Genomic DNA, 15,111 nt, shown 5'->3' with positions numbered 1-15,111 from the left:
AGTGTTGCAATTGTGACACGTGTGTACCTGTATCTCTCTTCTCCCTATCCGTTCCCCACCGTTTGCCCATCCTCTTTTTCTTTCTTCATTTCTACTTGCCTTTCTTTTTTCTCTATTATAATTAGTTTGTTTTTTTTTTTTGTTTTTGTTTTTTTTCGGTTTTCTCTTTCCCTCTTGTCCCTCATCTTCCACTTATTTTTACTTTAATTCAAGTATACAATAGGTGCTACAGGGAACACCTCACATTTGCTGGGTTTTCCCATCCTCCACTGCCTCATTTCTGTGTGAACTGATTTAGGCTACCTACACTATCCCCCTTCCCCTGCATCTTGATATCCACTATCATCTACTGTCTCTCCTATATTCCACCCCCCACCTCCCGTTCTTTGATCCACAAAGTGTCTAACTCTTAATTTCTAATACCTTTGTTCTGTTTTCTGTCTATTATCCACTCTTGAAACTATTACCTTTCTTTTCTTTTTCCCTCTCTCATGAAAACAATAGCTGTGTAGTTCATACCATATTCCTCCCAAATTCAGTCATCAACTTCATAAAAGGTACTCTACCTACAGCTATAACTCTATACAATCTACATGAATCTAACCTCCATCCTTCCAGATCTCATATTCCTGCTTTATTAACATACATCACCAATACAACTTTACACTTTTCCCTTGCTTACACAATTGCCTTTCCCCAACACTAATACTTTCCTCTAAAGTGAACTTAACCAACAACAAGTAACTAGAATAAGAAGATAAAAGTGACAAAGAGAAGATATAACACCTGTGCAAAAATAACAACTAATTAACCTCCAAGAGCAGACAAAGAAGCTAAGGAACTGATTAAATTCGTCAAAATAAAGAGATGACCAGAAAGCAACAAAAATCTACGAACCAAACCAATAATCAGGAAAACATGGCTGAATCCAATCAACAAACCAATAATCACGAAGGGGAGCAAAACTTGGCACAAGCAATGAAAGATCTCAGAACATTTATCACCGACAAAATTGATGCAGTAATGAAAGAGGTTAACAACATGAAGACATCACTTGGAGGGGAAATTGCAGACATACGCAAAAACATAACAGATATGATGGGAATGAACACCACAGTTCAAGAAATCAAAAATACACTTGCAGCAAATATCAGCAGACTAGAAGAGACAGAGCAGAGAATTAGTGATGTGGAAGACAGTACATCAGAAATCAAACAGATAGTAGAAGGGGTCAATAAGAAGATAGAAAAAATCCAATTAGGATTTAGGGACCTGAATGACAATGCAAAACGCTCAAACATACGTATTATAGGCATTCCAGAAGGTGAAGAGAAGGGAAAGGGGTCAGAAAGAGTGTTGCAGGAAATAATGACTGAAAACTTCCCAAATCTACTGAAAGAGACAGATGTACATATCCAAGAAGCACAGCGCACTCCACAAGTCATAAACCCCAACAGGCCCACCCCAAGACATATACTTGTCAAATTATCCAATGCTCAAGACAAAGAGAAGATCCTAAAAGCAGCAAGAGAAAAGAAAACCATCACATACAAGGGAAGCTCAATTAGATTAAGTGCTGATTTTTCTTCTGAAACCATGGAGGCAAGAAGACAGTGGTATGATATAGTCAAGGTACTAAAGGAAAAAAATTTCCAACCAAGAATACTCTATCCAGCTAAACTAGCATTCAAACATGATGGAGAGTTCAAAATATTCGCAGACAAACAGAAACTGAAAGAGTATACCAACAAGAAACCTCCCCTTCAAGAAATTCTAAAGGGAGTTCTGCAGGAAGAAAGGAAAAAACAGGAAAGGCAAAGTTGGAGGAGAGTATAAGACCAACAACAACAACAAAAAAGACAAAAAAAAATATACAAACAAAATATGACAAACACAAATCCAATCAAAATATGGCTAACACAAATAATTCCTTGATAGTAATAACACTGAATGTCAATGGATTAAACTCACCTATCAAAAGATTCAGACTGGGACACTGGATAAGGAAATATGACCCATCCATATGCTGTCTACAAGAGACACATCTTAGACCCAGAGACGCATGGAGATTGAAAGTGAAAGGCTGGAAAACAATCATACAAGCTAACAATAACCAAAAAAAGGCAGGAGTAGCTATATTAATATCAGACAAAATAGACTTTAAATGTGAAACAATTGTGAGAGACAAAGAAGGACACTACATTTTAGTCAAAGGGAAAATCTGTCAAGAAGATCGAACAATCATAAATATCTATGCCCCTAACAAGGGTGCCTCTAAATACGTCAGGCAAACGCTGGAAAAACTAAGTGAAAGAATAGATACATCTACAATTATAGTGGGGGATTTTAATACACCACTATCAATTCTGGACAGAACATCTCAAAAGAGAATCACCAAAGACACAAAACATCTGAATAGTATATTAGAGGAGCTCGATCTAATAGACATATATAGATCGCTACACCCAAACACAGCAGGATATACATTTTTCTCAAGCGCACATGGATCATTCTCCAAGATAGATCATATGCTAGGCCACAAAGAAAGGCTGAACGAATTCAGAAAGATTGAAATCATACAAAACATTATCTCTGACCACAGTGGAGTCAAGCTGGAGATTTGCAAGGGAAAGAAGCCCAGATTTCACACCACGATTTGGAAATTAAACAACACACTCTTAGAAAAACAGTGGGTCAAAGAGGAAATCTCAAAAGAAATCAATGACTACCTTGAAACAAATGATAATGATAACACAACATACCAAAATTTATGGGATGCAGCAAAAGCAGTACTGAGAGGGAAGTTTATAGCCATAAATTCATATATCAAAAAAGAAGAAAGAGCAAAAATTGAAGAACTAACTGCACATTTGAAGGAATTAGAAAAACAACAACAAAGTAACCCAACAGGAAGAAGAAGGAAGGAAATAACAAAGATAAGAGCAGAACTAAATGAAATAGAAAATAAGAAAGCACTTGAACAGATAAACAAGACCAAGAGCTGGTTTTTTGAGAAGATTAACAAAATTGACAAACCTTTAGCAACACTAACAAAGAAAAAAAGAGAGAAGATGCAAATTCACAAAATAAGAAATGAGAAAGGCGATATCACCACTGACCCCACAGAAATAAAGACTATCATAAGAGGATATTTTGAAAAACTATATTCCAACAAAAATGACAATCTAGAGGAAATGGACAAATTCCTAGAAACACATAAACAGCCCATATTGACAAAAGAAGAAATTGATGATCTTAACAAACCAATCACAAGCAGAGAGATAGAATCAGTTATTAAAAATCTCCCAACTAAGAAGAGCCCAGGGCCAGATGGCTTCACAGGTGAATTCTATAAAACATTCCGGAAAGAACTGACACCAATCCTGCTGAAACTATTCCAAACCATCGAAACAGAAAGAACATTACCCAACTCCTTCTATGATGCCAACATTACCCTAGTACCAAAGCCAAACAAAGACATCACAAGAAAGGAAAATTACAGACCAATTTCTCTAATGAACCTAGACGCAAAAATACTTAACAAAATACTTGCTAATCGTATTCAACAACACATTAAACGAATTATACACCACGACCAAGTGGGATTCATCCCAGGTATGCAAGGATGGTTCAACATAAGAAAATCAATCAACGTAATACACCATATAAACAGATTGAAGGAAAAAAATCACATGATTATATCTATTGATGCAGAAAAAGCATTTGACAAAATACAGCACCCTTTCTTGATAAAAACACTCCAAATGATTGGAATACAAGGAAATTTTTTGAACATGATAAAGAGTATATATGAAAAACCTAAAGCCAATATTATTTACAATGGAGAAATCCTAGACTCCTTCCCTCTAAACTCAGGAACAAGACAAGGATGCCCACTGTCTCCGCTCCTATTTAACATTGTCTTAGAAGTACTTGCTCGAGCACTGAGGCAAGAACCAGAAATAAAAGGCATTCAAATTGGAAAGGAAGAAGTCAAAATTTCATTATTTGCAGATGACATGATCCTATACATAGAAAACCCTGAGAGATCTACAACGAAGATTCTAGAACTCATAAATGAGTTTAGTAAAGTCGCAGGTTATAAGATCAATGCGCAAAAATCAGTAGCATTTCTGTACACCAATAATGAGCAAGATCAGGAGGAAATCAAGAAACAAATACCATTCACAATAGTAAATAAAAAAATCAAATACTTAGGAATAAATTTAACTAAAGAGGTAAAGAACTTATACACTGAGAACTATACAAGATTGTTCAAGGAAATCAAAGAAGACCTAAATAAATGGAAGACTATTCCTTGTTCATGGATAGGAAGACTGAACATTATTAAGATGTCTATCCTACCAAAATTGATCTACACATTCAATGCAATCCCAATAAAAATCAATGCAGCCTTCTTTAAGGAACTAGAAAAACTAACTATGAAATTTATTTGGAAAGGAAAGAGACCCCGAATAGCCAAAGACATACTGAAAAAGAAAAACGAAATTGGAGGAATCACACTACCTGACTTCAAAACATACTATAAAGCTACGGTGGTGAAAACAGCATGGTATTGGCATAAGGAGAGACATATAGACCAATGGAATCGAATTGAAAGCTCTGATATAGAACCTCACATATACAACCACATAATATTCGATAAAGCCACCAAACCCTCTCAACTGGGAGAGAGTGGCCTATTCAACAAATGGTGTCTGGAGAACTGGATAGCCATATGTAGAAGAATGAAAGAGGATTACCATCTCACACCTTATACAAAGATCAACTCAAGATGGATCAAAGACCTAAATATAAGAGCCAAGACCATAAAAACCTTAGAAAGCAGTGTAGGGAAACATCTACAGGACCTTGTAATAGGTAATGGATTTATGAATATCTCACCAAAAGCACGAGCAGCAAAAGAACTAATAGATAAATGGGACTTCCTCAAAATTAAAGCCTTCTGCACCTCAAAGGAGTTTGTCAAGAAAGTAAAAAGGGAGCCCACACAGTGGGAGAAAATATTTGGCAATCATATATCTGATAAGAAACTTATAACTTGCATATATAAAGAACTCCTACATCTTGAAAATAAAAAGATAAACAATCCATTTAAAAAATGGGAAAAAGACTTAAACAGACACTTCTCCGAAGAAGAAATACAAATGGCAAGAAAGCACATGAAAAAATGCTCCAAATCTCTAGCTATCAGGGAAATGCAAATCAAAACCACAATGAGATACCATCTTACACCCATAAGATTGGCAGCTATGAAAAAAACAGAAGAATACAAGTGCTGGAGAGGATGTGAAGGAAGGGGAACACTCATCCACTGCTGGTGGGAATGCAGAAGGATCCAACCATTCTGGAGAACAGTATGGCGGTTTCTCAAACAACTAGCCATAGATTTGCCATATGACCCAGCAATACCACTGCTGGGAATATACCCAGCAGAACTGAAAACAAGAACACAAACCAATATATGTACACCAATGTTCATAGCAGCATTGTTCACTATTGCCAAAAGTTGGAATCAACCCAAATGCCCATCAACAGACGAGTGGATCAATAAAATGTGGTATATACACACAATGGAATACTACTCGGCTGTAAGAACAAACACACTACAAACACATGTGATAACATGGATGAATCTTGAGAACCTTATGTTGAGTGAAGCAACCCAGACATTGAAGGACAAATACTACATGACCTCAATGATATGAAGTAAACATGCTGCCCTAGATAGCAAGAGACTGAACGATAGGCTTGCAGGAAATCGGAGGGTGGAGGAAGGATATGAGCCGATGTCTGCAGGGGTGGAATTTAAGACGAGATGGTGGTAAGTATGAACACAAAGAAGAGATAAAAGGGGGGCAAGGGGTTGCCTTTGCTTGGGGCTTTGCGGGTTTGAGGGTGGCTGGGGAGGGACGGGTGGGTAACGTTGCCCAAAAGTGGGGGGAGGGAGGGGTAGCATACGAACCAGGAGAGGGTCAGGTGTTGGTGGAGAGTAAAATGCCGAGAAAATCATATCAAAATATAATAAAGAGGGTTACCTGTTTAGAATGCTCGGAGGGGAGGGTCTGATGCAGGACGGGCTCCTGGGGAATGTCTAAATGCTCATTCTGCCAGAGTGGGTGACACCATGGGGTAGAAACCCAAGTAGTGAGAGTGGGGGTGGACCCACATCCTGGGGAGGACTAATGCCATCCAATAGAGGGAACTGTATCCCTCGAGAGAAAGGGTGGATCCCAGGGCATTGGGGCAGTTGAGCAAGTTAGGCCCTGAACACTATTCCATCTATCTCTGGAAGTGGCTCCTCAGGAAACGGAGGTTGGCTATCACTGAGGGCACTAAGGTGGAAGGGAAAATGGACGTTAAATGTGTGGAACCAAAGTAAATGGGGGGTAAGAGAGGAGTTTCTTGAGAGTACACAAGGATGGATATAAAACATGTAATATTACACCATAACATATAGGAGATGACAGACTGATAATGTAAACCATAATGTAAAACATAGGATAACTAAAAATGTAAAGAACTGTGTATCCTAAAGTATGCACCATAATGTAAATACAGATGTCACCTTGTTAGAAAGCTAATGTCTCAGACTCTGTACATCACTTTAAGTAAATATGATATGAATAGGGCGTAAGAGTATCACTGTGGAAGGGAAAAGGTTTTCTGGTGGATGTGTGGGAGTGCTGTATATTATATATATACATTGCTGTGGTCTAGGACTCCTGTGAAGAAAAGCTGAATAATTAGGGGGGGGGGGGGAAATAGGATGTGGAATTTTTTCAAGTCAACATTCTTTATCTAAGTTCTTTATCTAACTTTATCCAAGTTCTTTATCTATCCTTTAAACTCATCGCTATATGCCATTCCCTAGTAAGGGACCATGACATTATATTGGGCTTCAAATTTCGGGGAGTTCTGGATCACAGAGTGTTTCAACAATGGCAATGGAGGGATACTGGTATGGGATACCAATGACAGATGATATATGACTGACAGGGAGCTGTACAGAACATATGTCCAGGGTGCATGGTAATGTTTGGATATACTCATAGTGGCAACAATTAAAAACCACAGTAGGGGGGGTACTGGGTTCCCGGCCAGTGGTGCTCTGTCGTGGTCCCTAGGGGAGCAGCGACAGTCTCCCAGGTACAGTGGTGGGGACCGGGAGGGAGTGAGGGTTCAACAGTGAGCCCCTGATACTAATGACTATGCTTGTGAGCTGATAAACCCAAAATAATAACAAGGCCTAGAGCAACTTTGTGCCTGGGAATTCCCTTCTGTCAGCCTTCATGTTACTCAAATGTGGCCAGTCTCGAAGCCAAACTCAGCATGTAAATGCAATGCCTTCCCCCCAGCGTGGGACATGACACCCGGGGATGAGCCTCCCTGGCAACGAGGGACCACTATCAACTACCAACTGATGATGCAACTGGAAAATGACCTTATATGGAAGGTTCAATGCGGATCAGCAGAATATCCATGTCTACATAAAATACCATGACTTTAAAATGCTGTTTGACCTAAAGTAAGGGGGAAATGGAAAGGAGAAATGAGTTTATATGGCTACGAGTTTCTAAAAAAGAGTCTGGAGGCTGGCAGAAGGTTTGCCCTCATGCACAACTGAACAGAGTCAGAGAGACAGATAAAGCAGATACAACCCCCAGATATTGGTTCCTTTGAGGGCTAAAGAGACCCATGGGAGTTATGGTCATGGCCGATGGGGTTAACTACCAGGGCAGATGGCCCCTCTTTGGAAATGGTGTTTATGTGTGATGAATCTGGACTCAGATGGGATCTCCCTTCATAAGACTTTCATGCTAATGTGCTGGAGGTGCAGTTAATGTTGGGGTTTAAGATATATTTAGGGGATTTGAATCTCTGGACTGACAATGTGATAGCCAGATCCTGAGCCTCAACAGACTCCAGCACCTACAATCTGATTTATTGGACTTACCACACTCAGCTAAGATGGAGGTGAAGAAGGACAACCACCACACCATGGAGCCTAGAGTGATTACAACTGAAAATGGGAGGATTGCATCCAGCATCCAGGTGGAATCTGAGCCTCCTCTTGACATAAAGGTGCAATGGACACAACCAATCCAGTGTCCACATAGAAGAGGTGGCATTGGATTGGGAAAAGTGGACATAATGGACAAAGGGTATGGGGAAAGGCAGGAAGAGATGAGAGGTGGAGGCGTCTTAGGGACATGGAGCTGCCCTGGATGGTGCTTCAGAGGTAATCACCGGACATTGTAAATCCTCACAGGGCCTACATGATGGAATAGAGGAGAGTATGGGCCATGATGTGAACCAATGTATATGAGGTGCAGAGGTGCCCAAAGATGTACTTACCAAATCCAATGGATGTGTCATGATGATGGGAACGAGTGTTGTTGGGGGGGGGGGGAGAGGGGGGGTGGGGGGGTGGGGTTGAATGGGACCTCACATATATATTTTTAATGTAATATTATTACAAATTCAATAAAAAATAAAAAAATTAAAAAAAAAAAAAAAAAAAAAAAAAAAAATCACATAAGCTAGTCTGTGGATATGCCACGTTGCCCCCTAATAGCTGAAGTATTAATAGTATAACTTTCAATCAGGTAATAGAGTGGACTTTAAAATGTAAGATTTTAAAAACAAATGAAAGTTTACCCTAACATGAATATAAAACATTCACTTACATAAATGCTTACCTGACCCAACATGACCTGTATATTTGACAAGGCACTTTCCTGTTTCTATACTCCATAGCAACGCCGTGTGATCTGGAAGATTCAAATTAAAGAGTAGTAACTTAGCCATGATGAGTTTTATGGACTTTTAATAAAAGAGTAAGATAAACATAAAAAAAATATGAAGCTAAACTACCCCTAATATCTCTTGAAACTTTAATTTCACTATTCTGTAAATCAATCAATCAAGAAAGCAAAAATTTTCTAAGAAAATGAGAGAAGTTGGTAACATGTCCAAGGTCAAATAGCTGGCAAACAGAAAAACTGGGGCTAGATGTCATAGTTTATTATTACAAAGTTTTCATCATGCTTGAGAGTTAATACACAGAAGTCATTTATGTCATCATTTCATTATTTTCTTAAAATACTAAAACTTTTCAGAACATCTTCCAACATTTAAATTCAAATCAATACCATCCAAATCCAGTTACAAATTACGTAAAATAATAACTATTCTTTTCTCTTGTAGGAATACATTTTTTAAAAAGATGACTTAGAAAAATCTGAGAAATAAATGCCAATTACCCAAATGTGCTGCCAGAAGTATCAGAAAAGAACCCTTGCACTTTTTTTTCTAATTTTTTTATTTCTCTCCCCTCTCTTCTCCCCCCCCCATTGTCTGCTCTCTGTGTCCATTCACTGTGTCTTCTTCTGTGTCCACTTGCATTCTTGTCAGCAGCACCAGGAATCTGTGTCTCTTTTTGTTGCATCATCTTGCTGCATCAGCTCTCCATGTGTGCGGCACCACTCCTGGGCAGGCTGTGCTTTTTTCGCAAGGTGTGACTGTCCTTGTAAGGTGCACTCCTTGTGCGTGGGGCTCCTGTACGCAGAGGACACCCCTGCATGGCATGTCACTCCTTGTGCTCGTCAGCACTGTGCATGGGCCAGCTCACCACACAGGTTAGGAGGCCCTGGATTTGATTTGAACCCTGGACCTCCTATATGGTAGGCGGACACTCTATTAGTTGAGTCAAATTCACTTCCCCTTGTACTTTTTCTACTGTAATTTCCAAAGCAATGTGGGGTGCTCATGTATGAACATAGTTTCAGACAAGAGAGAAAAAGTGAAACAGAAAAAACTTTATCAATGTAAGTAGTTTACCATTTTCTATTTCCACTTCAAAAAACAAAATCTAGTGAATAGTTTCTTATAAGCTGGGAAAGTGATTTTCACACAGTGAGCACCACTTTTAATTTTAGCATTTTATCTGAAGGGGTATTACTTTATACCAACTCAGACAGCTTTCATTAAATATCTTTTTTTCGGTGAGAATAAAGGAGTCTCTAACACCCCACTGCTATGACTCCCAAAGGTAAACACTAGGAGACTCCATCTGGCTACACTCCTTGGACTGTATGCAGCTTTCCTTCCGTTGTACTTCACTAGTGGAAAAAATGTTTCATATATTTCAGGTCAGGAATACAATTCATTAGTGAGTAACAAGAAGAAAATCAATCAAAAAATACCTAATGTGTTTGAAAAATATTCTACCCAATGTTGCCTCTAACATTCAAATGATTCTTTAACACAATTAAATCAAATCTACAAAGAACAAATATTTACTTATCCGACACATAAGTTCACTTTAAATTATGATATCACATACAGCTACAGTATATAAAACATGCTACAAAGGCAGGACTATAGGTCTTCAATACTAAGCACTGCTGGGTGCTCACACATCAACATGAAATTTTATTTTGTTTAATGATTAACGCATCACACTTTTGCTTCAAAGACCCAATCACTCTGTTACTAATACCTGCAAGGCAGTAATTTTAATCAGTTTTCAAGCAATCCTCTTATTGAAAGCTAGTTTGCTTAACTTTTCTCTATTTTAAATATTTCAAAATTTACCAGCAGATGCAGTTCCCAGCACCACTGGCTGTGTCCTTGTAACACTCACATCCCAGATTCCATCTCTGTGACCAATATATTCCTTCACAAGCTGGCAGATTGCCCTTGATGTTGTGGTCTTAAAGCTGGAAACAATCTAAAATAGTAAAGGAAATCAAGTGAGTATTTTAAATTTTAAAAATGCAACCCAGAAAAAAAATGTCTTGAAAAATCCATAAATAATGAATAGAATTTTAAAACATTAAAGGAACACAACACAAATGTAAAAGCAAACCTGAAATGCCCTGTAGAGTACTGGCAAACTCATGCTAAATACTACATTGGTCAGTGCTCATACCAAGTTTTCAGACTTCCCCCTACTTCACAGTTTGATATTATTCAAATAAGAAATGTCTTATAGAAGAAAACTTTATTTAGACATTCTAAGTCACTCTTTCAAAATTCCAATCATCAGACAAAATTTCCAAATTTCTTTTTAAAAAATTAAAAATAACACTAGCTAGCTAGCCAGCCAGACATGAAAAAGTTACCCAAACTGTTAACAATAGTTATTTTTATTACAGTACTTTTATTTTTTCTGTATTTAGTAATTTATAACAACCATGTATTCCAAGGGAAGAAAAAACTAAGTGTGTTGGTGATCAAAAAGACGACACTTCTAACAAATGAACAGGTTTGTTCAAAAATCATTTATTGAGCACTTGATAGGTGCCAAACAATGTACTAGTTGCAGGAAACACAAAGAATAAAACACAGATTCCTTGCCTTTAAGAAGCTCACAGTCTAACAGAAGACAGACATGAAAACAATACAGACAAAGTGGTACATACAACAGCAAAAGTACTGTCTCATATACTGATCGATACAATTCTTTAAAAGGAAAAATATAAAGAAAGGAAGGAACTAAATGCAAAGATTTCTTCAGTTTTGTTTTCAGATATTGTTATCAGATCAGAGAATGGCTTTTTAGCTTTTAAGTAAATCAGAATATAGACTATTCAGAATAATTCAGAAAAATGGAACTGTAAAATCAAGTGAAAAAGAAAAATGGGTGGTATTAAATGGCCTGTTTTAAACACTAAGCAAAGCCCTGAAAATTTACCTAAATGCATTCTTACTATAAACACAGTAAAATACAATCCACTGACTCTTCCATCAATTGAAGAATGTGCATTCTAGAGTCCCCTGATACAGAAAAAGACGAAAACTACATGGCAGGTGAAGATATTACTTTCACTGGTAATATAAAATGATTGACCTAGTTTAAATTTAAAAAGAATTACAAACCCATAATTATCTTTTTATTTTTAGTTAATATCCTATTCACCCAGCAAAATTATCCATTCAAAATGTGGAAAAGTGTATTTTTACTGTATAAAGTATTATTCAGATGTTTAAAAATATAACATTTTTATGAGGGAGTGAAATTAAGAACATACAAAACTTTCTCCCATAGTAAGTTAGAGTAAATTTCATTTTCCAAACTTCTAGCCATATCTAATACAAATAATATTTTTATAAGAAATAAACTAAGTATCTAAAGCCAAATTTTTTACGTCTTCTATTCATACAATAAGAACACTCAATCCAACCACATTTTTGGTTGCATTTTGGATGCAGAAAAGAAGATAATGAATTACCTGTGGATATTATAACAAATCACTTAGCATGTTGTTTCTACTTTGATTATCAACTATTAACTTTAAATCTTTGTTCTTCAAAATGTTGACTTACTCAAAATTACAGAGGCCCAATGAAACAGACTGAATTACTTAGAAGAAATTTTCATAACAGAAAAGCAATGTAATTAATCAAATTGACACTTATGCCTGTCATCCTACAATCTAAAATATTTTTTAAAATCCGAAAGGGCTTTTTTTACAATGAAATTAGATATTTACTTAATTTTTAAAAAATATTACTTTGTGAGCATTTCCACAAATTCCTGTAAAGTGGTTTGAATGTTAGACTGTCTTACCTCCCTCTCACAAGGATTAGAAACACATTATTAACCACCCAAGAAGGGGAAAAACCATTTCTGGGTTTGCATAATGCACTTTTGTTTTCCCACTATCTCATCGAACATGCTACTTGCCTTTCATGGCTCTGAGTCAGAAGAAGGAAAAGTAATGAATCTAGACTGTAGTGTTTTTCTTGTACCCATGCTTAGCTTTAACACCAAGAATCCATGCTGTAGTAGAAATCAGAATATATTCTGTTACCGAATTATTTCTTCAACTTTCTTATAAATTCAGATGAATTTCCAGTATCTAAAACACCTGGGGCTTTAAATACTTTTAATTATTTTTTAAAAGTACATATCATTACCTCTGCCGAAATTTAATTTTTTACTGTTCATGATAAGGGATAATGTTATATAATAATTTCTTCCTCTACTTCAGAAATAATCAGAAAGTTTGAAATTTGGATGTCTAATACAATATATTATAAAACTGCAACCATAATCACCAGAATAATCAATATAATACAAAAGAAAAAGAAGTTAAATGAGGAAGAACATAATCTCATGCTTCATTTTGAAGAAAAAGCTCAGTGTTAATTTAAAATGTCAAATGTAATAAGCATAAACTAAATCATATATGACCTGAAAAAAAACTGAACTAATTAGCAAGTTACATTCTAGAGGTTACCACAGGAAACAGTGAACAATGCCAGCAAAAATCATATTTTTTTAATAACAAAGGATTACCAAAGATCTTCAAATAAGCAGAAATAACAAGAAGACTAATTTTTCTCTACTAATTGAACCTAATCAATTAATAGATGTCATGCTAAATAACTCTTCAGCTCACAAGAATAAACTGGGTAAAAAGCTAACAATAACTATGCCATCATAGCAGACTCAAAAATTTTTTCTGGGTTTAATAAAAGAATGTACATTCTTTAAGATTAGCTGGTTTACCTTCTGTATAATTAAAATACTCCAAAGTAGAGTCACATACAAGATGACCTCAAAATATGACGTTATAATGATAGTCCATAGATAATTCATTTCCAAACACTTAAATCCTTGCCATTTAAGAAGGTAAGTACATAACTATAGCTCAGAACATAATTTTCAGGGTTTTATATACATTTATTCACTTATTCCAAATTCAGAGCCTTTACATCAAGCCAATTAATAAAAGAAAATAAATTTTCCCTCTAAAGACAATGTATTTAGTAATACATAATATATTACTCTCAATAAATATTTGGGCAGGTTAATGTATAAGTGTCTGCACATTTTGAGCATTTAACATATCTATGTTATTCCTTTTAAAAATTACATTTTCCTTAAAACACAAGATAATTTATCTCCTTCTTTTACACATTTCTAATTGAAAAATATGCAATTTAAAGTAAACATCTACGCATCTTAAATACCACATGATTGGTTCAAGAGTAAATACTGATGTGGAACCAAGAGTTAGTGTCTTGCATACCTTGCTAGTAGAAGCTTTGTATGTGGTCTTTAATTTCTGAGAAAGCTGACTGGTACTATGACTGGCTGTAGAGACAAAGAATTGATAATCAAATACAATCATCCAATCTATCACAGAATTTCAAAGTTGGAACAGATTGATGTATCAAATCCAATCTCTCATATTTCACACAGGAAGAAAATGAAACCCAGAAAGGTTCATTTGTCCAAGGTGATATGTACAAAACAGAAGAGTTGGAACATGAACCCATGCTTCCCTGCTCTTTAATCTTCTACACCAGTACCTGAATTACGAATTTCAAATTTTGCTGACTACAGAAAAATCAGTGTCCCTCATTAAATTTGAAATTTTCTTAATATATAATTAGCAATTCAATCCTTTTACGAACATTCAACTTTACCTTTTGTTTTGAGTTGGCCCTTACTCAGTTCTGCCCCATCAATCGTTTGTCCTTCAGCAGCTAAACGTTCATTAAGAGTATCGATTTCTCTACGCACTAGGAATAAAAGAAATTTTCTCAAAACTATGCACTTTTTAGTTCAAATATACTCAACACTTCCAATGTTTGAGCATATAAAAATGCTATATATAAATGTTGTCTAAACGAAGACATGAATTACATTCTAATAAACAAGATCACAGCTGATGGAGTTCTTAAAAAAACTCAATACCTTTGTCAAGAACAAAAAGGACAAACTCAATTTCAGGTTACAGTCTAACATAAAATATTAGGAACAAGAGAATAAACAAAGAAACATATTAAAAAAAATAAAAGGGGAGCAGGTGTAGCTCAGTGGTTGTATGTCTTCTTCATATATACAAGGCCTTGGATTCAATTACTGATACTTTCTAAAACAAAATTAAAACAAATAAAATTAAATTACAATAAAAGGCAAAGAGAAAAGAGTAAGATATTATTCCAAGATATCATTACAGAAATAAAATTTCAAAACTCTTCCTGGGAAGTTGATGTGGCTCAAGCAGTTGAGCACCTGCCTCCTACATGGGAGGTCCTGGGTTCCATTCTCAGTGCTTCCTGAAAAAA

At 36.2% G+C, this 15,111-nt stretch overlaps 1 protein-coding gene across 11 annotated transcripts in view; it reads right to left on the bottom strand.

Moving 5' to 3' along the window:
• WDR37 (WD repeat domain 37) overlaps positions 1-15,111 on the bottom strand; it is a 127,502-nt gene that overhangs the window by 60,439 nt on the left and 51,952 nt on the right. For all 11 annotated transcript variants that reach the window (XM_058297661.1, XM_058297655.1, XM_058297659.1 and 8 more), the window contains 4 exons: positions 14,467-14,562; positions 14,067-14,131; positions 10,621-10,756; positions 8,724-8,795 (listed from right to left, as the gene is read on the bottom strand). In XM_058297661.1, the coding sequence (XP_058153644.1) occupies positions 8,724-8,795; positions 10,621-10,756; positions 14,067-14,131; positions 14,467-14,562 (369 nt within the window). The remainder of the gene's footprint in view (positions 1-8,723; positions 8,796-10,620; positions 10,757-14,066; positions 14,132-14,466; positions 14,563-15,111) is intronic.

This window comes from Dasypus novemcinctus, chromosome 5, assembly GCF_030445035.2.
Source record: "Dasypus novemcinctus isolate mDasNov1 chromosome 5, mDasNov1.1.hap2, whole genome shotgun sequence".
Lineage (NCBI taxonomy): Eukaryota > Metazoa > Chordata > Mammalia > Cingulata > Dasypodidae > Dasypus > Dasypus novemcinctus.
This window is presented reverse-complemented; position numbering and strand designations above follow the sequence as displayed.